Source organism: Stigmatopora argus, chromosome 15 (assembly GCF_051989625.1).
Source record: "Stigmatopora argus isolate UIUO_Sarg chromosome 15, RoL_Sarg_1.0, whole genome shotgun sequence".
In the NCBI taxonomy this organism is placed as follows: domain Eukaryota; kingdom Metazoa; phylum Chordata; class Actinopteri; order Syngnathiformes; family Syngnathidae; genus Stigmatopora; species Stigmatopora argus.
This window is the reverse complement of record NC_135401.1, coordinates 4,229,523-4,254,649: the sequence shown is the minus strand read 5'-3', so window position 1 is coordinate 4,254,649 and position 25,127 is coordinate 4,229,523. Positions and strand designations below refer to the sequence as shown.

Sequence of the window (25,127 nt, the reverse complement as noted above, 5' to 3'; positions counted from 1 at the left end):
TCGGATGTCGCGTTCTGTTAATGAAACAAACCATTCCAGTGGCAAGCATTTACTTAAAACAGGATGAATTTTACAAGGTAAACATTTAGTAGCATGTAATGCAGGTCACGTGCAAAAAAAAAACAACTAACAAGCTTGTTGTTACATTTCTACGGAGCTCAACACAACTAAAATTGTTCTTTCGTTCTTTTCTGGTGCTCCGTAAATTTTAAAGTTAAGGCTTCTTGAAAAGAAATGAGCTAACATTGGTGCTATTTCTTCCAGATTCATTGGTTGCAGCATAAAGACCCCTTTTTTATTCACCGGGGGGAAAGTCATTGGTGAGCAGCGTTGGTTCTACGCCGTTTTTTGGCGTGCAGCTCCTCGAAAAGCTGGCGTATAGCGTCCGCTGTGACTACCTGGAGGGAAGACGGATGGATGGCAAGAATGAGGACGGCGTTCTATTTCAGACCAACATTTCCAATCCATTACCTTTTCTTCAGCAGCGCATTGGGTTAAAAATGCAGTCACGGACGTCATCATCTCGTTATAACCTAAAAATAGGAATGTCGCCGTTTAGCCGGACCGTCCAAATGTCAACGTATTGACGGAAATGTACGGTACGACGGAGGTCTCACCGTAAATGACCTCCAGTTGCTGCACTCTGTCCATGGAACTGGTGGCGGCCATCAGCGGGTGCTGCCCGAACGGTCGGTTCAGGCCTCGTTGCTCGTAGGCAAGGACCGAGTCGGATTCGTCCAGGAGGAAGTGGACCTGCGCGCCCACGTAAGCCCTCTGCGGACCACAGGTAGGACCAAAAAAAACCCATTCTATTCATTTGATACAACAAACTTATTGTGGGAACCAAGAGCGTCAAAGTTTAAGACGTTTCTTCTGGAAACGCAATTAAATGACTTAAATCAGGGGTGTTAAATGTACGGGACGTGGGCTGGAAGTGGTCTGCCAGGGGGTTACCTGACAGATCATTCATACTGTAGGTACAGAATTTCATTTTTTCGACAAGGAGGCTGCAAAAACTGAATTCTAAAGTGCGTGCTCAAAAAACAACTGATGCAAAATTAACTGACTGCTATTGACGTCAAATCCATTGTGACTGGCGTGCGGTGAATGAGCAAATTTTGGATTGTACGTCTAGCGCTGTCATTGGCAGCCATTATGTCGACTTTTTGGGCCAAAAATAAACTGCCTTTTGAAAATATTTTGTAATTCATTGATTTTCATTTGTTTTCTTAGTATTGATCGATTGACCTAAAAAAAAACGTTTTTTGACATTTGGATTGGATTCCCGGCTTGTTTGATTGAAGTGACCCACCTTGCAGTTTGTGCAGGTGCAGAGCTGACAGCGCCAAGTGGACGGAAAGAAGACGGCCCCCCGCCCAGCGGGGGGCCCCTGCTGGGCCTGGAGATCCCTCAGCTTGCAGGCCTCGCTCATGTCGTGGCGGCTTCGTTTACAAGGGAAGCCGCCGGTTGCCGCTGCCTAAAAGACAAACGACACGGTGAGTTACGGCTTGATGCATAACTGTGGATTTTGCAATCCTAAATTCACCAATGCCTTGACCTCTTGTCCCTGAAGATGGCCGGAAGGCCCTTGTTCGATTTCGCCCGATTCTTCTTCTCCCGTGACGTTCACTTCCCGGTCCTCCTCGGACGGAACTGAAGAGGACACGTAGGATGTGAGGAAGGCGTTCTTCTGTTGGTTTTGGTGGCCCACGAGGGAGGATTACCTGAAAGGTGAGCGGCGTACGTCCGTAGGAAGGGTGCCTTGTCCACGCAGGCCTCGCACACCATCTCCTGCAGCTCCTCGGGCTCGGTCACCGTGCACCCTAGATGCTGCGCGTAAGCAGAGAAACGCACATTGATGGCGTTAGGCGTCCCTTCAAATTGCGGCAATCTGGCCCCTAAAAGTGAACTGTGTGCTTTGACTTTGTCTTATGCTAATTTGAATGAAGATGATAGATATGAAAGGAATATTTTGTTTTTTTGCCTCTTTAAGAAAATGAAACTTAAAAAAAAAAAATCAAATCTTTCCATTTTTTAAACCTAAAAAAAACCAGTTCACTGCTCGGCAATTATTGAGTTCAGATAACAATCAAATAATTTGAAAAAATGATTGATATACATGATTAATTATATTTACACTATTGAAACAAAACAAAAAAAATCCCTTCCTTAATAACTTTCCACGGCATTGGCAGATTTTTTAAATCTGGCAACTCGAACTCGCATGCAAAAATCTGTGATCGCGATGCCCTTAAAAAAATCTGTGGTATTGAATATAAAAAAAAAAGTTGCATTTTTCAGAGTGCTCAGATTTTTTTTTTAACCCACTACTCACCCTGGTGTGAAACCAGTCCTCGCAGACGACACACTGAATCATCTCGTCGTTGACCTGCGGAAAAAAAACAGTCAGCCTCGGCAACAACAAAAAAATGTAAATGCCGTTTCGAAGCCGAGCGGCGCCAGCACCTGATCGTCGGCGTCGGGATACGGTCGGTCGCACGAACAGTAGCGACCCACGAAGTTGTGGTTGTAAACATTTTTGGCGTTTTCCTCATCTTTGGCCTGCCATTGCACGGAGAAATAAATACAATCGTTGAATTGAGTCCAATTTGACAGACGCTCGCCAAAAACGTTCAGTGACGAGAGAGAGGATATCCTTACCGCTGTTAGCCGGCAGTGGAAATCCCCAAACTTGCCATTCCCGCAGTCGCAGCGAAAGTTTCTGTAGGAAGAAAATTTAGTCGATTTAGTAGACTGATGATCGACGTCGATATTTGGCAATTTGTAGTTTATCGGCATCTGCTCAATTTTAATTGCAAGAGTTTAACACGATTCCCACCTTTTGGTGTACAATTCAAAGATGTCGTGTCCATCGTGGCATTTGTTGGCACAGGCCAGGCAAATGCCGGCGGGTTCAGCGGCGGTGGGCGTGCACGTGTTGCAGGCGAACACGGCTTGTCTCTTCACGTAGCCCTGCAACCAAAAACATGCAAAAGACGCTCATTAACGTCCAATTTTGTGTTTTTTTGTCCTTTCTTTTATTCCCTTTGCATCTCTGCTGTGAATTTAAATGAGTTTATCACTAGTAGACGTCCAATCCCTTTGAAGTGGCAGAATGGCAGCGAATGAATGGACGTCTATCACCGTCAATGGTAGCCAAGTTTGTCGCTAGTAGACGTCCAATCTTTTTGAAGTGGGAAGAATGTTCAATCGCTGCCAGCTTTCCCACTTCAAATTGATTGGACGCCTATCCCCATAAATGGCAGCCACTCTCCAAGTGATTTTCCCACTAATAGATGTCCAATCCATTTGAACTGGAAGGGTGGCAGCGAATGAACGAACGTTCCCCCCAATCCAAATGGATTGGACGTCTAACGCCGTCAATATAAGACAACGAGTCTATAATGCAAGTATAGAGACGTGGGGAAGAAAAGATCGTCTGTCCGACTGTCGATATAATCGCTTATCTGGAGCATTTCAAGCGACGATTCATTGGTATTAGCGCCACATTGTTCTTGTGCGTGAATGGGAGACAAAGACACGTTTCTTACCTGATCATAAGAGCAGTTTTCTGGGTCACTTCCAGCCAGAACGCACAAAGCATTGTTCACGTCTTCGTCGTCTGGGATAAAATCGTCCGAGTGCGTTGTCTCTGCCATAATCGGGGGTGCAAGTGATCTCTATGTGATCTAGTTTCAGGATAAACAATGTTGCGGTTCCGGGCGGGAGTTTGGAGCCAAAAAACACGTGGCGGAAGTGACGTCAGAGTTGGTTTCTCCAAATTATTTCAACGTATACTTTTGTTGATTTTTATATGGGATTTTACACCGTTAAAGCTGTTTTATTGACGACGTGTTTGCTTTGGTTCTAGAATGATTTGGGATGTTTGGATGCGCGTTGCAAAATAAATCTAACAGGGGGCGCTATTACATGATTTATTTTTACTTGTGTTTTATTTGACCAGCAGTGATGTGGGACGGTAAAATAAAAGTAAAATGGCAGCGATGCAGTGATACTTAAAGAAAAAAGGCTAATTAAAATAAATTGATTTTATATTTTCTACCCAATTCGTATCGGGGACATCCCTAATATATGTGTGTTTATATTTGTTTTTAAAAATATTTTTGATAGAAAATTAATTCTTTAGTTCAATTTGTTTAAATCAATTGTCCCCACTCAACAAAAAATGGTGTTACCCGGAGTTATTCAGACAATTATGAAATTTCTGTGACCTTTTCCCCGTAAAATGGGTGCTTTAGTCACTGGTCTACACAATTTCTATTCTGCAATTATAATAACAGGAACCACAGGCTCAACTTCTGAAACCACATTTGGATGCTTTACGTACCATGGGAAATTTGGATTTTCAGTAGTTATTTTTTTTTTTCATTTAAACACAGTGCGATTTTTAGCACATATTATCGATGATTTCGGTTATGTGGGCGAGTTAACGAAAGAATTAACACGATCGGTGCTACAAAATTGACACAATCTCATATAGGAAGTGGAAATATCCGAGCAGTACGCGGAGGCGTCAGCAGCCTCCTGGATCCTGGGTGTGTGCAATCACTCCCTCACTCACTCACTCTCTCGCTCACTGAGTCAGTCAGTCAGCAGAGCAAAAGCCGTAGACGGGGGGAGAAAACACCAGCAACATCGCCACGGGAGTCCAGCCGTGCCTGTCAACTGTCACCTTGCCTGGAAACTTCTCCCGTTCCTCCATCTGGCGGCCCGCGAAGCCCAGAATGGGAAAGTACCCGAGCTAGTTCCTGAAGAGGACCTCCAATCAGGGGCGGACTGCCAAAAGTGCCAGATCGGGTCAGTTAGCTCTCCTCGCCGCCTCGTCGCAAAGCGTTATTCACCGCCGTGGCACTTTGCCGGCGTCCGGGCCAACGCGCTTTCCAATGCCCGGAAAGCGACGCTTTCACGCCGGCTACGCATGTCGCAGATCGCCGGCGCTCTCGTCGCGTGCCGTCGTTTTGCATTTAGCGTGCTAGGCGGCTAACATTAGCAAGTGAAGTTAGCTCGATCGGGGCGCGTGCATGAGTTTGACTGATGCTCATCGTAATGTGTCACGTTGCCAAGGGGTGCTGGAGTTGTTTTTACTCGGTTGTCATTTTACGGGACTTGACAGACGTGCGATCGGTGGCCAGGATTGAGAGCGCGGCGGTGTAGAGCCCGTTCTGGTGGGTGAGTGGGTTGTTGTGATGAGAGACTTTCCACAGCTTTCCTGTTTTGTTTTTGTTTTTTTGTAGGTCGATCCCTCATCCAGTCAGCCAGCTCCGAGTCAGTCACATCCTTTGTGGATCCGGGAGCCTCGCTGGAGATGCAGACCTTCCTAAAAGGCCGGAGAGTGGGCTACTGGCTCAGCGAGAAGAAGATGAAGAAGCTGAATTTTCAAGCTTTTGCCGATTTGTGCAGGTATGAGGCAGGATTTGAGCTATCAAATTCCAACACACACTCTTCTGTCACACCCGTCGGCTTCCAAATTGTTCAAAATTCAACAGTGATTCAAATGTTGACCCTTTATGTATTCTAAAGTTGTAGATTTTTATAGTCCCCTCAGTATTTATCTCATTGAATGTCATTGATAACAACCAACGTCCATTTCAATAAACCCGGGAGGGCTGGGTGTGAATCTTTTACTACCATTGAGGGTATTAGATGTCCAATTCACATTAATTCGTTGACCCCCCGGAGTCAAAATGGATTGGATATCTAAAACTGTCAAAAAACCCAATCTAAGTCATGTACATTTTTAGGCTCAAGGAGGTCACCTATCACATATTTTAGTTTCAAATCGCTTTTCAGTGGCATTTGCTTGTTTTCTTAGCACTCTCGTAATATTTTTTTGTGGTATGAATGCTTGTTGTTCTAGATTTGCAATGCACTTTGGTGCCAATCATGTCAGGTTGCATCAGATCAGTAATTTACCAATTATCCAAACCTATTATTTTGAGCGATTGTTGATATTAAACCTGTCCAAATCCTCCTCCTTCAGCCCTTCATGAGGAGCAAACATTCTCTCAATGATGTAGTCTTGCATGAAATTAGACAGATTTTCTTGGTTTCATTTAAAAAAAAATGAAAAAAATAGGCCTTTGCAAATGTCTGCTTTTACTTTGAAAATCACAAATCAACAACAATGCCTATTACCTGGCATGTTATGGACCAAAACAGTCAATAAATCAGACTCGGAATCAATTATTTTGAACATTTTCTTTGCCGACAATTTTAAGAAATATGTTCATGAAAAATGTTGTTGTTGGAAAAAGTTTTTTCTAATTGTATTAAATGACATATTCATCATGACCCAAAATTACAACTCTACTTTTAATATTGACTTACTTAATTTGTGTCACTGATGTCGTCGGCACTGTAATTGTTAGACTAATAATCAACATTAGTGGTATAATGTGTTCGTGCACGCCTTCTGTCAGAGCAGAAACATTTTTGAGGTTTGCATGAATGCACAGGTGGAATACGAAAGTCAAGCCTTTGGTTGGCAAAGGTTGTGTTTGTTATGTCTTAAGTGGGAGCTTGTTGAGACATGGCACTCAGTGCAAGGCCAGTGTGTGTGTATGTTTGTGTGTATGTTTTCAACGTATCAAGTGCTCAAGTCAGAAATGACTTCATGTTTGATATGGAAGTCCTCCATACTTGTTGAACTGTAATATTTTCCATTAAATATGAAAGCTAGCCAGATCGGCGTTGTGTTATAAATGTTAGCATGTAGCTGTATTACAAAAAATACCTATAAAGTACCGTACTATATATTTAAATTTACACTAGTGAAATAAACTTGCAGAAAAAAGAGAAAATGTCCAGCAACAATAGAAAAGTCAAGGAAATTCCAATCAAGAGAGCTGAATTCATCATATTGCATTAATTTTTTTTTTACATAAATTTAAATTACACATAAACAGTACATTTTACACTATGCATTTACACAGGGGGAAAAAAAACTGTGCATTATAGTCCAGAAATACACAATCAAGATAGCTCAATTTATCACAATAGACTTTTTTTTAAATATCAATTTATTTTTGAGAACCAAATATTGGAACTTAACCAGTTCGCAACCTTATTTTGTGATGCACAACTGATTTACAATAAAATGTGTTTTTTCGCTCATAACCCTTTAATATAGCTTTAATGTTGGACACCTTTGGAAATTGCAATCATATTGAAGTCATTCATTTTAGTCTTTTTCAAAAGTCATTTGTGTATTGAAGCAACTGGAGCCAACTATTGTGCTACTTGAGGTATTTTTCTGCTCTAAAATGCTGTCTAAAGAACATTAGCATGATGTCATTTTTACCCCAAAAACTATTGCACAACTCTTCAAAGGAATGTTATTCCAATCATTAAGACACACGATTGACGCAGGGGGCTAAGCATATAATAATAATATTAATATTTGGGTCTGAGACATGTGCATGCCTGTCACTGCAATGCAAGATGTAAGAAATGCTTTTTTATCTTCTATCTTATCCGTCGTCAACAGAATGAATTGTTATGTAAGTTGCCAGAACTAGGATGTGATTTTCTCGGGCACTTGTGACCTTAGAATAAGGTCATTTGCAATGAATAACATTGTTGAAACATGCCCCGGTGCAATTTTAGCAATAATTCTTCAGCTTTGAGTGTTGCCAAATGGTCAATAGAATGAATGCAAATCAAGTGATTTGAAGTGGGTCTAGTGCAGGGGTTTCCAACTCAGTGGGGTTGGTGGGCCAAAAAACTGAATTTGATTTTGATTTATTTAATAATGTACGAAGAGAGAAAATGCTTTGGCTAAATCTACTCTTTCTGATGGGAACTCCACAGTCACCTCTAGAGCCAGCTCCTGTTGACCTGTTGGTATTTTTAAGTTTTTTTTTTTAATTATTGCACTAGGGGAGGAGCTTTGTGATGGAAGATTTTGTAAGCTAAGCTGGCATAGCCCCAGGGGCCAGATCGGACCCAACAGCGAACCGCTTGTTCCCTACTGGCTGGATGTTTGACAACCCAGATCTAGTGTTTAAGGGGCTGGAGTAGGGGTGTCAGACTCGTGTTGGTTCGCGGGCCGCTTTAACGTCAACTTGATTTCACGTGGGCCGGACCATTTTAGATATAATATTTAGATTTTTTTTATAAATTGATTAAAAGCCCTGAATATTCAGTTTTTTATAGATCTAATGCAATGTTTATTTTAGGTTTTTTATATATATATTTTTGATTTTACAAAATGATTTTTTAACTAAAACATAGAAAAAAAATATTAAAAAATTACATTTATTGATTTTAAAAGGGGGAAAATCAGGAAATTTACTAAACATCTATACTCTTCATTTTAATTTGATCCGAAAATAGAAAGTCGGCACTCATGATTTACTTTCCCGGGCCACACAAAATGATGCGGTGGGCCAGATTTGGCCCCCAGGACGGCACTTGGACACCTGTGGGCTAGAGACTTGTTGCCTCACAAAGTGACCCGAATGAGCCAGCGCAGATTACCACACTGTAATCCTCAAAACATTTTTAATCTCTTTAAAACTCCCAAGCAGCCACAAGTTGCTCCTGACTTGGAACCATTGTTTACCTTGGTGGGTTAGGACCAAGTCTAGCCTGAGAAATAATGGATTTCAAGGAAAGCCCCAACACCCAACATGTGATTGCCTCACAGCATTTACCATAGTTCTCGTTTTTTTTAAACTGACATTTATTTCCTCCGACGCTGTTTCAGAAATGAAAAGTCATTTTCAAGAGGAAGGAAAAGATGGAAGTCATCGTCGGTAGAACTCTCACATGCCAACATCAGCTGTATTTAGTGTTAGCAGGAGTTCCTTACTCAACTATCCCTGGAATTGCCATGCCGTAATATGCCAGTCGGCACCAAAAAATTACGTGATGTTAATTGAACGACGAGAGAATGCCACGTTTTGCTAGAAATGACAAAAAGCAAGTGGCTTCTCCCCGTTTTGTCGCATGGCACACACTCCAAAGTCGAAAACTTTTGCCTAAATCGATAGAATCTTAAGCATAGGCTGCCGTCCTTGCGTATGCGATGGTTTCAAAACCTCCCCCAGCTCATAACCAGGTTGTAAAATAGCTGATCCATTAAGTCCACACTGCTTGTACATTTGATAACAAAAATTCGAATTGCCAATTTCTCCCGGTGCAGAAAACAACATTAAGTGGTCTCTGTGGTTTCAATATTTCATTTGACTTTTGTTCTGTCGGCCAATAAATGAGTCAAATGGATTCACCCACTCACTTATGGGTTTTATTCTTCCGCTTACCAGAGAATGGATAACTGCCTGTAAAGCACACGAGTTATGCCAGTTTATCATCCACCATGCTAAAATGTCTTCACAATATCAAACGCACCATTTTGTATTGAAAAACGTCTGAATATGAAGTCCATTCTTCCAGTTTAGATGAAAACTATTTTCTCTGAAACATTTCAACTCGAAATAATCCCTTTCAAGCTCAAACTGTGTGCTTCATAAAACATTTAATGACACACACTAAAGTTTGGGTTTTTTGTGTGTGTCTGATTTCAACTATTCCAACTACAAATTCTTTTGTTTTCTCCTTTTGAAGAAAAAATAAATCACTCATCAGACTTTATGGAGTAATTTGACTTTGTGGTCAACTTTATTTGTCCCAACAAAAAAACTTCTCATTGACTCCCATTCAAATTGAAAAAGTTCCAAGTTACGAAATCCCCCAAAAAGTAGATACATTTCCTTAACTGTTATTTTATTTTGAATTTGACCAATTGTATAGGGTTTAGTTGGTAGTTGTGTGAGGACTGTGGAACGAATGAGAGAATTTACATATAAAGTACACCTACTTACGAAATTTTCAAAAAAACGTCTTGGAACCAATTAATTTCGTAAGTAGAGGGACTGTTTATCATTTTTAGATGGTTGAAGGACGCTGATCAAACTCTTAGTGTGAGTAAATACATTTCCTTAACTGTTATTTTGTTTTGAATTTGACCAATTGTAAAGGGTTTAGTTGGTAGTTGTGTGAGGACTGTGGAACGAATGAGAGAATTTGCATATAAAGTACATCTCTACTTACAAAATTTTCCAAAAAACGTCTTGGAACCAATTAATTTTGTAAGTAGAGGGACTGTTTATCATTTTTGGATGGTTGAAGGACGCTGATCAGACTAATTTAGTGTGGAATTACCGTAACAGGCATTCTTTGTTATCTGCTGGCTGTTTAAACGGGTTCCTTCAGGGCACTGACACACCCACTAAACTTTGTAACCTATCCACTTGTAGTGCCAGGCAGCAAAAAGCCAAAGGCAATCGTCAATAGATGCACGATAACGTCTTTCGCAATCAAATCCTACGTGCTTCGTCGCATTCTTGCGAAGCCGGCTTGCCAGATTCCGTCGGCAGCTCTCTGGTCGACCTCCATATTTAAGATGACGTGACACCATTGACGACCGCGTGTTCACAGTGCATGAAATGAGCCAGCAGCTGCAGTATTAAATGTCTACATTGTTGTGTAGCGGCGAATAGCCGAGCTGCTGTTGTCATGGTGATGTAACCAAAAAAAAAGGCTTGGATGGATGGATGGACAAGGCCGAACGCTAAACTGTTTTTTTGTCCTTGTGAGAAAATACTGTCCAAGTAATTGTGTGTTTACTTTTGTGTCCTTCACTAATTTATATACAGCTTTGATGTGGCTAGCCTAGCGCTAGGAAATGTCACTGTAAAAAGTCTTTTCTTGGAGTGAGTCAGCCGGTCGCTAAGCAACGAGCTTTAATTTAAAGTACGGCCGATAAGTAAAATATTCCTCGGCTCTAAAAGGGTGCGGGGGCTGCCTTTGCCCTTGCAACTGTCCTACTTTGCTCTAGTAATCTCTCTTTACTGGATGATTCATCGGAAATTCTGCCCTTCTCAATTGATGACATCACGTGTCATGGTAACGAGAAAGCTTTTTTTATAATGAGGTTTAACTGTACATCCGATAATATGTGCACGCTGGTGGAAAAGTGGAAATATTTAATCAGGCTGTATTGATTCGCAGTGAGACATCACATAAGGTATTTTTAATCAGTGATAATTATTGATTAAATTCCACTGTCATTATGTGACTGTGTTATGGACTGTTTCATTTATCTGGCTAATGTTTGACCTTGTTTATTTTGCAGGAAAAGAGGGATAGAGGTTATTCAGGTGAGTTCATATATTTCTTCTGGTTGGTGGAATATGATACACTTTTGTTACTTTGGGGCAAAGTTTGCTACACGAGCAATTAAATGTTCAACGGCAGGTCGTAATGTGACATGATACCGATATGGAGAAACAAGATGTCGTAAAAAAAAAACAGCTAATTATGCTGTTTTGAGATTATTTGTCCTCTGAAGATTTTTTTTAACTATTAAATCTTTTCACACAGCCTTTTGTCTTGGATTGGATTGGATTGGATAACTTTATTCATCCCGTATTCGGGAAATTTCGTTGTCACAGTAGCAAGAGGGTGAGGATGCAGAAATAGGAAAGGCATTTTAGACAAAAATAGATAGGTAATAAGTAAGTTAATAAATAAATACATGAATAAATATATAAATAAATAAGCGTGTTGCTGATATATATATATATATATATATATATATATATATATATACATATATATATACATATATATATATATATATATATATATATATATATATATATATACATACATATATACATACATACACATACATACATATAAGCACACATATACATACATATAGATGTACATGCATGCATACGGTACCACACCTGTCAACCTCTGCCGATAACTGCCCTTATAAATGATTATGATTCCCCTTACAAACCCCCAAAAAACCTTACAAACACCGTACGGTGTTTGTAAGGGGGATCATAATCATTTATAAGGGCAGTTATCGGCAGAGGTTGACAGGTATGCGGTACAGTATCTTACAGTATCATACAAGAAATGTGTGATTTTATAGCTAATAAATAACTAGGATTGATAAGACACAAAAAGAAGGCACACAAAGCTCCGTAAATGGAAACCGGAAGGTTTTGCTTTGTTTCGTCCTACACGGAAGTGAAACTTATCACATTAAAAAACGTGGGATAATCACTCTAAAATGTCACATTTGTGGCATGAAATCTAGAAAGTGAAAATGTATCAAATGATGACAGAAACATTTTTCATCTTAGCAAAATTCGCTCCTGTGTGAGTTGCTGTCAATGTCAAATGTTTTCTTCAACGCTGTGATTTATCCAATTTGAATGGCCTGGGGCTGTGTACACAAAATCATTTTCAAGGCTAAACCTGTCCTTTTTTTTCCATGCCGTTGTGGCGCGGGAAGATTTTAGTTGCGACACTCTTGTTGATATTTGTTTAGAGTAACACGCTTTTCCAGATCTGTTCAAGCATTCCTACTCTGTTCTCCTGACCACAATTGTCCCAGTCTTATAAAACCAGGCAGTTGCTCATCAGGTTTTTCTCCTTTTTTGAGTGTCCTTTTTTCTTCAATTCTTTTTTTTCTTCTTCTTCTATTCACTTGTATTTTAAACCAATTTTATTCATGTTAGGAGAGTCTATGTACATGCCTCCGGGCCCAAAAAGTTAAGTGGATTTTGGTGTCTGCATACCTATTTTTTTTAGAGTTAAAAAGAGAACTACACTAACAACACTCTAATATGGCTTTAACTTTTGATTGCCTTGTTCAAATTGGGTAAAAAGACATTTGGATGCGCAATTTTTTTCCCTTAGTACATTTCCGATGTATCGGATCGGAAATCTAGATCACAGAATCAGATGAAATTGGCCTCGCGTGCGAAGAAAAATATGTGATTGCTTATTGTTTGCACTAGATCAAATCAATTCTCCTCCTGGCAAGGTTAAAATTAAAACATACTGTGTGCCGGGCAGTAAAAAAAAACGACAAATCGTTTCTCTACATAAGTGCACTCTGCACAATTAGTCGGATAGTCACTATTCAATACCAGATAATCCTCGTAGCTCAGCGCGGGAAGTTGCCTGTCAGTAAAATAAAAGCAAATTTGATCCTAGTTTTCTCTCCCATCAAAGTATCCCAGTGTGCCAGGTTTTTTTTCCCCCTGGCAATAATCCCAATATTAATATGCAATTGCCTCCGATTATGCTTCTAGCTCTCTACTGGGTTTATTTATGCGGGTGTTTTACCTGACGTTTGAAGCGTGGCGATAAAAAAAAGAAGCTCATTTTACCCTTGGACACCAGTGTTTGCACTACTGGATACGATTCACCCAATGCCATTGGGCGCTGTGTACTGTAATGGCCGCATCACAAGGGAAGATAATGACAGGCATTGTAATGCCTCAGCCCTGTTACACAAGTCAGTGTACAAAGCCGTCTTCTCCGATTTCTCTGGTGAATTATGTGCTCCAAAAGCCATCGGCTGTTTTTCTTTTTTTTTAATCAATGGTGCATTTTGGGGGGGGCACCTTCCTTTTTGTGGCCCTGCACAGTACTGTGTCTATAAACGATTTTTATACATTTATTCAAAATTATGTTAGTATGTAAAAGTACTTTAGGACAAATACAGCTTATATGCGAGAAAATACGGTAATTCATTGGCCACACACTCAGCTCACCCATTGGTCGGACGGTAAAAAGAAATGTAGGCTTATATCGGAAGTGTTGGCGCATTTCTTACGCAACACGTTTTAACCATTTTCCGATAAAACGATTCAATTACTTGGGAAAAACTAAAACGTTGGCTGCCACAGTATTTCACAATGAAAAGTACGACAAGTTCTGCAATCTATCCCTTTCAGTAAAGTATCCTCTGAGGTGAGATTAACATACATGTCCTTGCTAAATAAAACTTTTTGGAGTATAAAAAAAAGTCGTTTATTTACGCAACCTTGTCTGGGAGGTCAGGCTGACTAATCCCAGTAATAACAAGTCAGTCTTGTATATTTTAGGATGAATTAATTGTATTTATGGTAACACTGTGTGATGACTAGTTCAGAACAGACCAGCTCAAACGTGGCCCTGGTGGATATAAATGGTGCAGAAAATAGATGCATAGATCAGTACATTAATCTGTATTTGTCCCCACTGTATATCATTTATTAGCTGTACAGGTTATTAGTTAATAACATTTTTAAATGGTCAACAAACAGTACAAAGTGTAAAAAAAATGTCAAATTAGACAGGGATGTAACTTCGATGATAAAAAAAATGCTTACATGCAGCTTGCTTTTAATTGTAAATTTTCTTACTCTTCTATTTTTATTGATATAATTATCTATAATTGAATAATAGATAGACCTGTGTAACACTTTACTACCTTTATAGTTGTCTTCAACTAGACACTCAGGTCAAAAATGCATATTTTGCATTTGCAAGACTGCAAATATTTTGAGAAATCCGCTCAAAAGCGGGTAATTAATCACAGTGAAAGTTTCTGAGGAAGAGTTTATTCGTCAATATTTTGGGGGTAACAGAAAAAAATGTTTTTTTTTAAATACACAGAGTGACTCTTGTTTGAATTAACGCTGCCAATCCTGGTGGAGTGGGCACGTCTGACCGTGTGAGTGACGGCCAAGATGTTTTTAAACTCTCTCGAGAATTGACGGTGACGTCCTCCGGTGGGAAGGGATTTTATTTTTGGAAAAGAGGAACCCTTGGGAATTAACTTACTATTTTAAATTTTGCACGTGGGAAAACCCTGCATTTTTTTAATACATCCAACCAGGATTGTCACAGCAGAAAACAGAGTCTGTCCTTGTTTATTTTGTACTTTTACCTAATTGTTTCTTCAGGCGCTAGTCCCTGCTTTTTGCCCACATCCATTATTGCATTTCTACGCTTTTCTCCTCGCCATGGTATTTTTCACCAGCGAATCAATAGCGATTCTTTGCCTCCGAGCTCTCGAAGACTATCATTATACAAATTTGTACATTTAGCCTGTCTGTATCTCCGTGCTGATGCGATTAACGCACTCGGCTTCGGAAAGCTGATATTCACACTTGCAGTAAATCATGGCTGTCCAAAGAATGTTCTTTTAGTTCATGTTTTTATTAGGCAGCAAGTGTTGCAAGAAATGCAAATGTAAAAAAAATAATGATGTCATCGTCGCTATTGATTGTGCAATGGGGGCCCAAATGAGAGATTAGTAGGTTATGTGTCAAAGTGGAGGGGCGGGGCCCAAATCCGGCCCGCCACATCATTTTGTATGGCCCTCAAATACATCAAAATGCTATTGGCGCAATGCTAGATCTTTTATTCCAGATATCTGACAGTTTAACAATCTCATATGTTCTACTAGACTTAATAATCGGCTTTGTCATCATCATTGACTTGACAAAAGCCTAATTGTCATCATACTCAGTTGTGTATGACGAAATTGGTAAAACTACTTCTAACTAGTTGGGGTGAAAATGGCGCCTCTTCTGGTGGAGGCCAAAAAGCGCAATGGACTTTGGATGAATATTGGGAGGCTTTTTCGATTATCCAAAATTGGGAGCTCCCAGTTTTTGTAGGGATGAGGTCTTCAGTTTTAGGATGATGACCTTTAGGTTGATCCCTTTTTAGACCGTATGTTTAGCTCCCTCACAATGGGACGTCAAGTGCAAAAGTGTCAACTAAATGCATCTGTCATCACCATCTGAGCTTTCTGTCAAAGTCCACGCTTGAGATCAAATCGGGAGCCAGACGTCTCTCGGGTAACGACCTCACCCGTGAGAATTCTGCTTCGTGCCGCCGTCTGACAAATTACCAGCGGCTTTTGGCTTTCCCGTTTTTAGGTCAACGATAGCCACGGAAAAAGAGCACATTTTTCCCATTGCTAGGGTTTACTTTGTTGCGTTTTAGGTTCTGTTGAAAAATGGAGTCCTCCGGCGACCTGTGTCCCCAGTGTTCTGGCAAAATGTTTTATTTCCCATGAGTGCGACTACACGGCTACATCAAAGCTGGAAATATATTAGCCTCGACCTAGCCTCTCCCCCCAGGAGCCAGTGTGTTTTCCGTGCTGTCCATCACGAGCACAGCGCCCTCCGAGCTCTCCGTCCCGGAGGGGTCCGCAGAGACGCCGGTTGACATTTCTGCTTTTAGCAGCACGTCAATGACTTTACCGCTGGGTTTTTTGGGTGGCAGTTCCAAAGCCAGCTCATTCTCGTTACGTACAGGAAGACTTTAATTCGCACTGGCGTGCCTTTGCCCGTTGACTAAGAGATTATATTTGGCCTTGAATCACCCCGAGTATAAGACGAGGATGGATGAAGACGTCCCAGTATCACGATTCCAACCTTTTCCCCGTGCCTTAGTGGGTTTTCTCCGGCTACTCTGTTTTCCTTCCACATTCCAAAAAATATACATGACTGGTTGAACACTGAAAATTGTGTGCTGTGATTGGCTGCCAACCGATTCAGGGTGTTCCCAGCCTACCGCCGTTTGCTAGTCAGGATAGGCTTCAGCACCCCCTGCAACGAAAAAATGAAAGACTCACACAGAAGCATAACTATTGGTTTCATGCAAATTTTTGCAACTGTTTGCGTGTGCAAAATTGAACCGTGAGCATTGACTTAGCATTAGCATCTACATAATCAACAAATAGGCAAACAATTGCAACCCAAGGCACACAAAAACCTGCCCCTCGTTTATATTAATTTTCTTTTTTCACTTTTATTTATTAACTCATTTGCATTTTAATTTTAATTTTGGCCTACATAGTAGCGTGTTTGGCTCCATGTTTTTTTACCTAGGTCTACAATGTCTTGTGTGTCTTGTGTCTGTCTTGCTACTGCAACCAAGAAATTTCCCTAATATGGGATGAAATAAAGTTCTAACCTAATACTATAGTCTCCCTTAGTCATTATGACTGGAACTACTGTTGCATATTTCTACTCTTTGTGAGCTCACAAGTTACAAAAAAAGTTAATCATGGGCTGTTTTAAAGCTTTAGACCTAGGTGAAAGCACAATGGTGCTATAATGAGTCATCCATCACCTCTCGCAATCATTGACTTAGTGTCCCTCTAAATGCGGCCCGCCCTCGGCTTACAAAATCTCTAGCGTTTTATGATGCCACATCGATTGCCTCTTGTGTGATCAAGGTGTAGACACGGCAAGTTTGAATAGTACGTGTACCGCAGTTTGACCTGAGTTCCTCAATTTGTGCAGCACTTTCATTTTTTGGTTTCATTTTGCATGTAAAACTCTTCATGGCCTTGACCTATAAGTCATGGTCATTTTATCCATTCAAGGGTTTTGTCCTTGTGCCAAAAAAAAACCTTCATTGTTTATTAGGTATTACTGTATATGTCATGTAGTGTAAATCCAATATTAGTTAAATGTGCATCCCTCGATTGATTTCTAAGCCAGTTTGCCAATTTCCTTCATAGTTGGACCTCAAGCAGCCCCTGGAGGAGCAAGGTCCCCTGGATGTCATCATCCACAAACTGACCGACCTCATCCTGGAGGCTGACCAGAACGATTCTCAGGCTGTGTTGCTGGTGCAAAGAGTGCAGGTATTGTTTAGTGCCGATACACACTCGGACTTTTCGCCACATATGGAGAACTTACTTTCAGTTTTGTGCTTTCCCTCGTCGTTGTTGGGGTCTTCCCAAAGGGGATAACAAATCCCTTGGACACCGGGTCACTGCTCCGTAGTGTTACCCAGTGGTCTTTTTTGAAATGTTTGTTTAGCTGGTAGTAGTGATGTAAAACAAAAAAAACATTGTTGAATTACAGTCTAGCTTTATGTGAAAGTCTTACATAAGGTATGCCCAGCTGATGATAACCCAGGTGTCAAAGTGGCAAGATCTGAGAAAGAATATTTCAATTTTTTTCTCTTCTAAATTTTTGATTTTTTAGAAAATATTTTGGGCCCAAAAAATGTTTGTCAGCTTTCAAAGTGTTTTTTTAAACTTTTTTTTTCTTAGAAAGGGAAAACATCAATTATTTGTTTTTCATTCAAGGAAACACAGTAAATATATTTGAAGAATATATTTACGATAAAAAATACAAGTGGAAAACAGCATATATTGTCTTTTTTTAGGTTTTGAAATATGCTTTTTTAACAAGAAAACAAACAAACAAAAAATCCGTATTGGCCCGAATATAAGACGACCCCCTAAAAGAGTCAAGTTTGGAAAAAAAATACCAAATTCAGGTTGGTGAAGAAATCCACCTAGGTGAGACTAAAGCAAAGATGGACAGAACGCCGTTTACAGAAAGCCGGCAACCCCCCGTCGTGCCCAACTGTCGAGCGAGCGGGGACGCTGTGATGTAATCGTTTTCTGTAGAGGGAGTTCATGCTGAGCCTTCATAGGAATGCCAGTGTTTGGATGACATCTATGCGCATGTTTTACATTGACGCTCCTTTTAAATCTCCTCATGCTATAGTTCAGGGCTATCCAAGCTTTTTTTCTTCGAGGGCCACTGGCAGAAAAATCTCTTGAAATCTTCCCACTTTTATTTGATAAACAATTCATTTTTAAGTATTAACTCATTTCCAATACCGTCAGAGTTTTTGGGTGAAAGGCGGACTACACCCTAGACTGGTTGGATATTCCAATTTGTATATAAATATTTGGTCGGGAGACTAAAAGGGCATGGAAGTGGCTAAAAATACAACGGGTTGCCAAGGAACTATTTTGAAGGAGAATTCTAGCGAACTCTTTGTTTTTTTTCCAACTTATTGAAGTATGTTTTGTGATTTCCAGGACTACATCGACGCCCACCCCGAGACCATCGTTCTTGACCCGCTGCCAGCTATCAGGACTCTGTTGGACCGCTGCAAGTCTTACCAGCTCATCCACAGGATAGAAAGCTGTATGCAAGGTAGGAACAAAAATTCATTCCATCAAAATGTCGATTCTCAACCATTACGATGGATGGACCAAGTCATTTTGGACGACAAAAATGGATGTTAGCAGAAAGCGACGGTTCCAAACGATAAACTACTGCGTCACGTTAGCCGCCTGAGCTCTGTCTTTGCTCTCCCCTTCCGCCATTGACACCCGGCTAACGTACGACCGGAGGGTTGTCTTGAAATACGCCCTCGCTGTTTCCGAGCAGATGTTTCATCATCGCCTGCTGGGCTTGAGGCGTCTTTCCCGTTGCTTCGTCTATTTGTCGCGGGCAGATCTGAACTTGCCTCCATTCCTCCCTTTCTCCCTCCCTCCGTTCGCTCCAGTCATCGGCAGAACCTGTGATGTCATTCTCTGCCCACTCACGGCGTAGACACACGCCGGTGACTCATGCGCCATTTCCTGCGGCGCCATACGTGGATTTTAATCATGGCGGATGCGACGCGAGTCGGAGACGTTTCTCATGTCGCCTCCGTCTGCCGTTGCCTAAAAATAGAAGCTCCACAAGATGTCTTTTTCTCCAAACATTTACGGCGGAGGTTATGTAACGCGGGATCGCCGTTCCCTTTCTTTGGCTCGGAGAGGGAAAGAGAAACACGGGACCCTCTTCCTCCCTCCCGCCCGCCGCCGCCGGGCTTCCTTCAATGTTGGCCCTGCATGCCAAGCCTTATTGACAACTGTGGTTTGCTTTAGACAAAAACACGGAGGGAAAGACTTTAGAATCTGACACCACACCATCAGCAGGCTTGGGAGGAAAAGTGCATGGGAAGGCACATTGTGTTTCACCCTCACAATCCACATTATTTTAAAAACTATTGTTGACTTTAACCGGTCCTGTTCAGCTGTTTAAACAGCGAGTTGGCAATCTGTCCTCACCTGGAGACATTTGTCCAGATTACAAGACTGATCAGAATCAAAATGTTTCATGCGCACACCCCGTTCGGAATATTCGAATCTGTTCGAGAAGGCTGTCGATTGATATAACTATGATTATCGTATTTTTCTGACTATTATGATTACCGTATTTTTCCAACTATTATGATTACCGTATTTTTCCGACTATTATGATTACCGTATTTTTCCGACTATTATGATTACCGTATTTTTCCGACTATTATGATTACCGTATTTTTCCGACTATTATGATTACCGTATTTTTCCGACTATTATGATTACCGTATTTTTCCGACTATTATGATTACCGTATTTTTCCGACTTATGATTACCGTATTTTTCCGACTATTATGATTACCGTATTTTTCGGACTATAAATCGCACCGCCCAAAGAATACACCGTGTGCGGTCGATTGGTTGCCGGTCTTTTGGTCACCGGTAAGAGTTTGTATGTATATGCGTTGTCCCTTTAAGAAGGTACGTCAGTCAGGGTCTTAACAAGTTCTCCAACAAAAAACAATCTTTTATTTGATTCGACACCAAGAACCAACATACGTTTAAGTGACAATAACAAAATAGGCATTTGTTTCCGGGACCCACAATCCTTTTTGCAAGGCTATTATTAAAATCCATTAAATTAGAACTATATTCCTCTCAAGCAAGTTCTCCATTTCTGTAACTTACTAGTCCTCTGGTTTGAATATTTTCACTAGAGTGGTTCCTACGTCAGCAGGAAAAGACTTTGAATTTTTGGAAGGAGCCCAAAAATATGCCCCGAATAACTTCAAGTCATCGATAACGTCCATTCATTCCCCGGCCCTACTTCCTGGTCCTTATCAGCAGGGAGCACGCCGTCCCCAAACGGCTTGGACACCCAGAGAAAAAGCCCAGGGAGTCTTAACTCAGAATACTTCTCAATAGCAGGAAGCACTCCAAGGGCATTTTTTTCTCTTCTTTTACGTATTATCAATTGGTCGCCGTGTTGTGAGCGAACGAGTCAAGCCAGCGCATTAGCGCTAATGGACTGGCGTGGCCTGGTTTTGTCTTGCGCTGTGGAATCTCCGGTTTCCCCTTTTGTATACTCGTCCCGTTTTCATAGCCGGGACTGTTTTCACTGACACAAACCGTTGTCAAGTCAACCGCTTTTAAAAGGCGCGGGGGATAAAACACTTGGATTTGTTCACGAGAACAAATTGTCTGGGGGGTTCCTGTGCCTTGGACTTGTAATCCGTGCGTGGCTCCGTGCCGCCGTTGTCCTGTTTATGCCAGAGATTAATAATTAATCATAGTTGCAGCATGAGAAAGACAAACACATTGGGGAGCGCAAATCATTCCGGGTGGGCGTCAGCCCCTTTTCCTGCTTGTTGAGTGATCCAGATCATTCCAGACTCTTAATTAGAGGACATGTTTTCATATTTTCTAGTTCTGATCGTGAGATGAAATGACAATAAATGCTTTTGAGGCTTGATTTTAATAGCAGCTATTTTTTTTTCTTTCTTTTTTTGGTGACGACGGCAGACGAGAGGATTCGCTCTCCTCCGTTCATGGTCCTCAACAGCGAGTGCAGCCCGGATGTGCTGGACTCCATCCGGAAGCACGGACTCACGTTTCCCTTTAGTAAGTCCCGCACGCGATGGAATTGGAGGACATTTGACGTTGAACCAAAATATGGAAATGGTTGAGGGGGTTTTCATTTCCGATTTCAATGTCTTCAAAGTTCAGTTTCAGAGTAAATTTACATTCGTTCAGATCAAATCTAAGTTGTTTTGTTTTTAAATTGAGAAAAGTATGCCTGAAGAATTTTTAATCATTTTTTAAAAAGTAATTTTCTCCTATTATTAATGTGTGGAAGTAATTTTTCAAAATCTTCTAAGCCCATCACCTCTCATTCCTTTTATTCTCTTACGATCTTGTTGAAATCAGTAAACCACCATAAAATCTTAGTTAAAAATAAATAAATCTACACCCCAATGTCCTCCAATTCTGTAATGACTCATCTATGATAAAAAAAGCTTAAAGTACAGTTGTCACCTGTTAATGAGTGATCCACTTTTTTGCTCCTCAGTTTGCAAAACCCGAGTGGCTCATGGAACCAATTCCCATGAGGTAAGTACAGGATGAAGAACCCACCCCCCAAAAATGACCCATTCGGCCTGAAAATAAGCCACGCCTCTCCCCCAGATGGCCATTATCTTCAGCGAGGAGGACCTGAAGGACGTGAAACCCCCTTGCGTCATCCAGAGTTTCATCAACCACAACGCCGTGCTCTACAAGGTGTTTGTGGTGGGGGATTCCTACACGTTGGTGGAGAGACCCTCTCTCAAGAATTTCCCCGCCGGGCCCGCCGGTAAGTCAGCGTTCACGGACACTTTAAAAAGCGAAGACGTTATGTTTATGTTTACGTTCCGGCATTGGCACTGAAACATGAGCTTGTAATTGGCGTTGTGAAGACTTAAAAAACGGTGATTTGTCGCCACCTAGCGTTCACCCTTGATAAACACGGTGTGTTTTGGTCTCTTTTTTTTTCCCCCAGACAGGAAAGCCATTTTCTTCAACAGCCACAACGTTTCCAAACCCGAATCGTCCTCGGACTTGACCTCGGTACGACGCCAATCGACGCCGGCGTCTTCTTTTGGCGGGCGACGGCTGATGGCCGACGGTTGACCAGCCCACCTGGTGGCCCGTGCTTTCTTTTCAGAGGGACAACGTGGAAGGCGTGTCACCCCCTCCCAGCGACGACGTCATCCGAGAACTCTCCAGGTCCTTGCGGCAGGCCCTGGGCGTGTCCCTCTTCGGCATCGACGTCATCATCAACAACCAAACCGGCCAGCACGCCGTCATCGACGTCAACGCCTTCCCAGGTAACTTCCGAAAGGCCAAAAATGTAGTGCAATGCCATACCGTGGAAAAAAATCACTTATCACGATATGATTCATTTTGACTTTATTGGTTAAAAAAATCTTATACATATGAAATCCAATTTTAATTTTATCAAGTAGTGCTGCAACCTCAAACTAGCCAGCGTAAACAAAAGCAGCACAGTAGTATGCATATTTTTTCTCCAACATCAAGATATCTAATTTGAATATCAAAGCGTAGCAAAATGGTGATTTGCTTCTTGATAAAACGATAACATGCGCCTTTTGCCACACGGCCCACCCCGACTTGGGCGGCGGCAGGTTACGAAGGCGTCCCCGAGTTCTTCGACGACCTCCTGGAGCACATCGGCGCCGTCCTCCAGAGCCGCGTCGAGCCGGCCCCCGCCGGCGACGCGGGACTGAAAAGTGGGCGTCGCCCGCGGCTGGGCTGCAGCTCGCCCAACTTCCAGCAGCACTGCGTGTCGGCCATGGCCGCCAAAGCCTCGTCGCAGTGACCGCCCCTTTTCCAGGAAAAAAAAACAAAACAATGAATAATCATCGTCATCATCATTACGGCGTTAACCATAATATATCTAATCCTTTTCCTGCGCAGATCAATGATTGGTTGCAAAGCTTCCCCCCCCCCCCCTCCTCTTCGCCCTTTACGTTTTTTTCTTTCGTCCAACGAGATTTCGGCAGTACTGTAATGTGAACTGTTTGTCTTTTTCAGACTGGGAGAAGATGTGCCACTACATGTGCAATGCGTGCGTGCGTGCGGGTGTTTGACACCGTTGATGTGAGGATTTTTTTTTTTCCGAACCAAGAGATAAGCTGTTGACTTTGAGTGCCATTGCTGGTGGGTTTTTATTTTTTTGGGAAGGGGGGGGGACTGGAAGTTAACAGCTGAAGACGCATTCCTTTTTTTCTGCAGAATTCCTTGCAGTCAGTTTCCATCTTTTTTCCCTCTGCGCTTTCCCGAGCGTAATTTATTCCGCCGATTGCTTAAGAGAAAATGTGCGGGTTTGGGTGAGGATGGTTTGTTTTGGCGCTAGACGTCCAATCCGGATGCTCGTTCATTGGCCCCTCCCAAGCGGATTGGACTCTAGTGAGTTTGACTTTTGCGTGATTGGACTCCCTCTCATGACCCTTTAACCCTTTATAGTGGTGGGCAAGTGAGTTTTTGCTCATTAAAAAGAAATTATTTTAGTCATGTAGGCCACAATAAAATGAATTATTTTTTAATTGACTAAATGTTATTTTTCTTTAAAAAAAAAAGAAATATAATTATAAATTCATTAAAACAATGACCATTTTCCCTGATCTTAAAAGAGGAAAGGGGTGACAAGAATCTTCTATAAAGGGTTAATAATAAGAATGCAGTTGAATGGTAATCGAGTCATTAAGTTTTGATTGAGGGTTCCAGATTTTGACTTTGAGATTTTATTAACGGGTGTTTTATGTAATTGCGGGCCTAACTCAATGGAAATTGTACACTAAACAGGTAAAAGTTTGGTTTTGCTAAAATTATAGGTGCTACTCAAAATATCAGATCTCATGTCCTAGTTGGACTTACGGCTTACTCCCCCGAAAACGTCCAAGAACATTGTTGTGTCAGTCCTATGGCAAAGTAGGGTGGTGGGTTGGGGACTGAGCTCAATTGGGAGAGCTCCCACTCACCATGCGAAGAGTAGTTGGTTGGAAGCTCGCAGTTGTCACTTGTCTTCTCGGCTGGAAAAGAATAGAACATTGTTGTGTCAGTCATATGACAAAGTAGGGTGGTGGGTTGGCTCAATTGGGAGCTTGGTTCAATCCCGGTTGGGAATCATTTTTTCCTTACATAGCAACAACCTTGTGTAGTCAAGACTTTCCAATAATGCCGAGGTAAAGTGTGGCCACTTGATGGTGTAGAGGTTTTTGCACCTGACCTGACTGCCATGTGGGCAGGTGTGGTTCGACTCCCGGTGTGGAGTCATTTTCCCTTAACTAAAACAACTGTGTGTAGTCAAGGCTTTCCAATAATGTCGAGGTAAAGTCAAATCAGGAGTGAGTTCAATTCCACTCTTTGAAATTCTCAAATTGTTTATTGAGGTAATGAAAAGGATAAATATAACTTCCAATCACTTCACTTCAGAAGTCACTGTGGTGTAGTGGGTTAGTAACCTGCCTCCCATGTGGGAGGCAAGGGTTCGAATCTTGGTGGACGATGAACAATTTTGCCATTAAAAAAGACTAAGTCATTCAGTCTTTCCTTAAATAAAAGCACCAAATGACCATGTAAAGGCAGGCCGCCTTGTGGTGTAGTGGGTTAGTCACCTGCCTCCCATGTGGGAGGCAAGGGTTCGAATCTTGGTGGACGATGAACAATTTTGCCATTAAAAAAGACTAAGTCATTCAGTCTTTCCTTAATTAAAAGCACCAAATGACCATGTATAGGCGGGCCGCCTCGTGGTGCAGTGGGTTAGTCACCTGCCTGCGACGTGGGTGTCGAGGGTTCACGTCCCGGTGTCGACGACTGTATGGTGTCGGCAGTCGGCCGAAGGCCG

General features: G+C 41.6%; 2 protein-coding genes across 4 annotated transcripts; one reads left to right on the top strand and one right to left on the bottom strand.

Moving 5' to 3' along the window:
- Positions 1-33: 33 nt before the first annotated feature.
- LOC144089895 (putative E3 ubiquitin-protein ligase UBR7) lies at positions 34-5,499 on the bottom strand. Of its 2 annotated transcripts, XM_077621136.1 has the most exons (12): positions 4,587-5,499; positions 3,552-3,689; positions 2,840-2,973; positions 2,662-2,722; positions 2,467-2,562; positions 2,336-2,389; positions 1,725-1,830; positions 1,547-1,653; positions 1,313-1,477; positions 618-774; positions 472-533; positions 34-398 (listed from the first exon to the last, which is right to left on the bottom strand). In XM_077621136.1, exons 2-12 carry the CDS (start codon positions 3,657-3,659, stop codon positions 315-317), a joined length of 1,134 nt encoding a protein of 377 aa, XP_077477262.1. In that variant the 5' UTR covers positions 3,660-3,689; positions 4,587-5,499; the 3' UTR covers positions 34-314. The 2 variants fall into 2 exon arrangements, with proteins under 2 accessions (XP_077477262.1, XP_077477263.1); XM_077621137.1 differs by lacking the exon at positions 4,587-5,499 and having other exon boundaries at positions 1,559-1,653; positions 3,552-3,914.
- LOC144089896 (inositol-tetrakisphosphate 1-kinase-like) lies at positions 4,504-23,863 on the top strand. 2 transcript variants are annotated; one of them, XM_077621138.1, is made up of 11 exons: positions 4,504-4,818; positions 5,256-5,421; positions 11,159-11,183; positions 17,363-17,488; positions 18,686-18,803; positions 21,245-21,343; positions 21,792-21,832; positions 21,908-22,073; positions 22,260-22,327; positions 22,425-22,587; positions 22,906-23,863. In XM_077621138.1, exons 2-11 carry the CDS (start codon positions 5,327-5,329, stop codon positions 23,097-23,099), a joined length of 1,095 nt encoding a protein of 364 aa, XP_077477264.1. In that variant the 5' UTR covers positions 4,504-4,818; positions 5,256-5,326; the 3' UTR covers positions 23,100-23,863. The 2 variants fall into 2 exon arrangements, with proteins under 2 accessions (XP_077477264.1, XP_077477265.1); XM_077621139.1 differs by lacking the exon at positions 4,504-4,818 and adding an exon at positions 4,867-5,186.
- Positions 23,864-25,127: the final 1,264 nt, after the last annotated feature.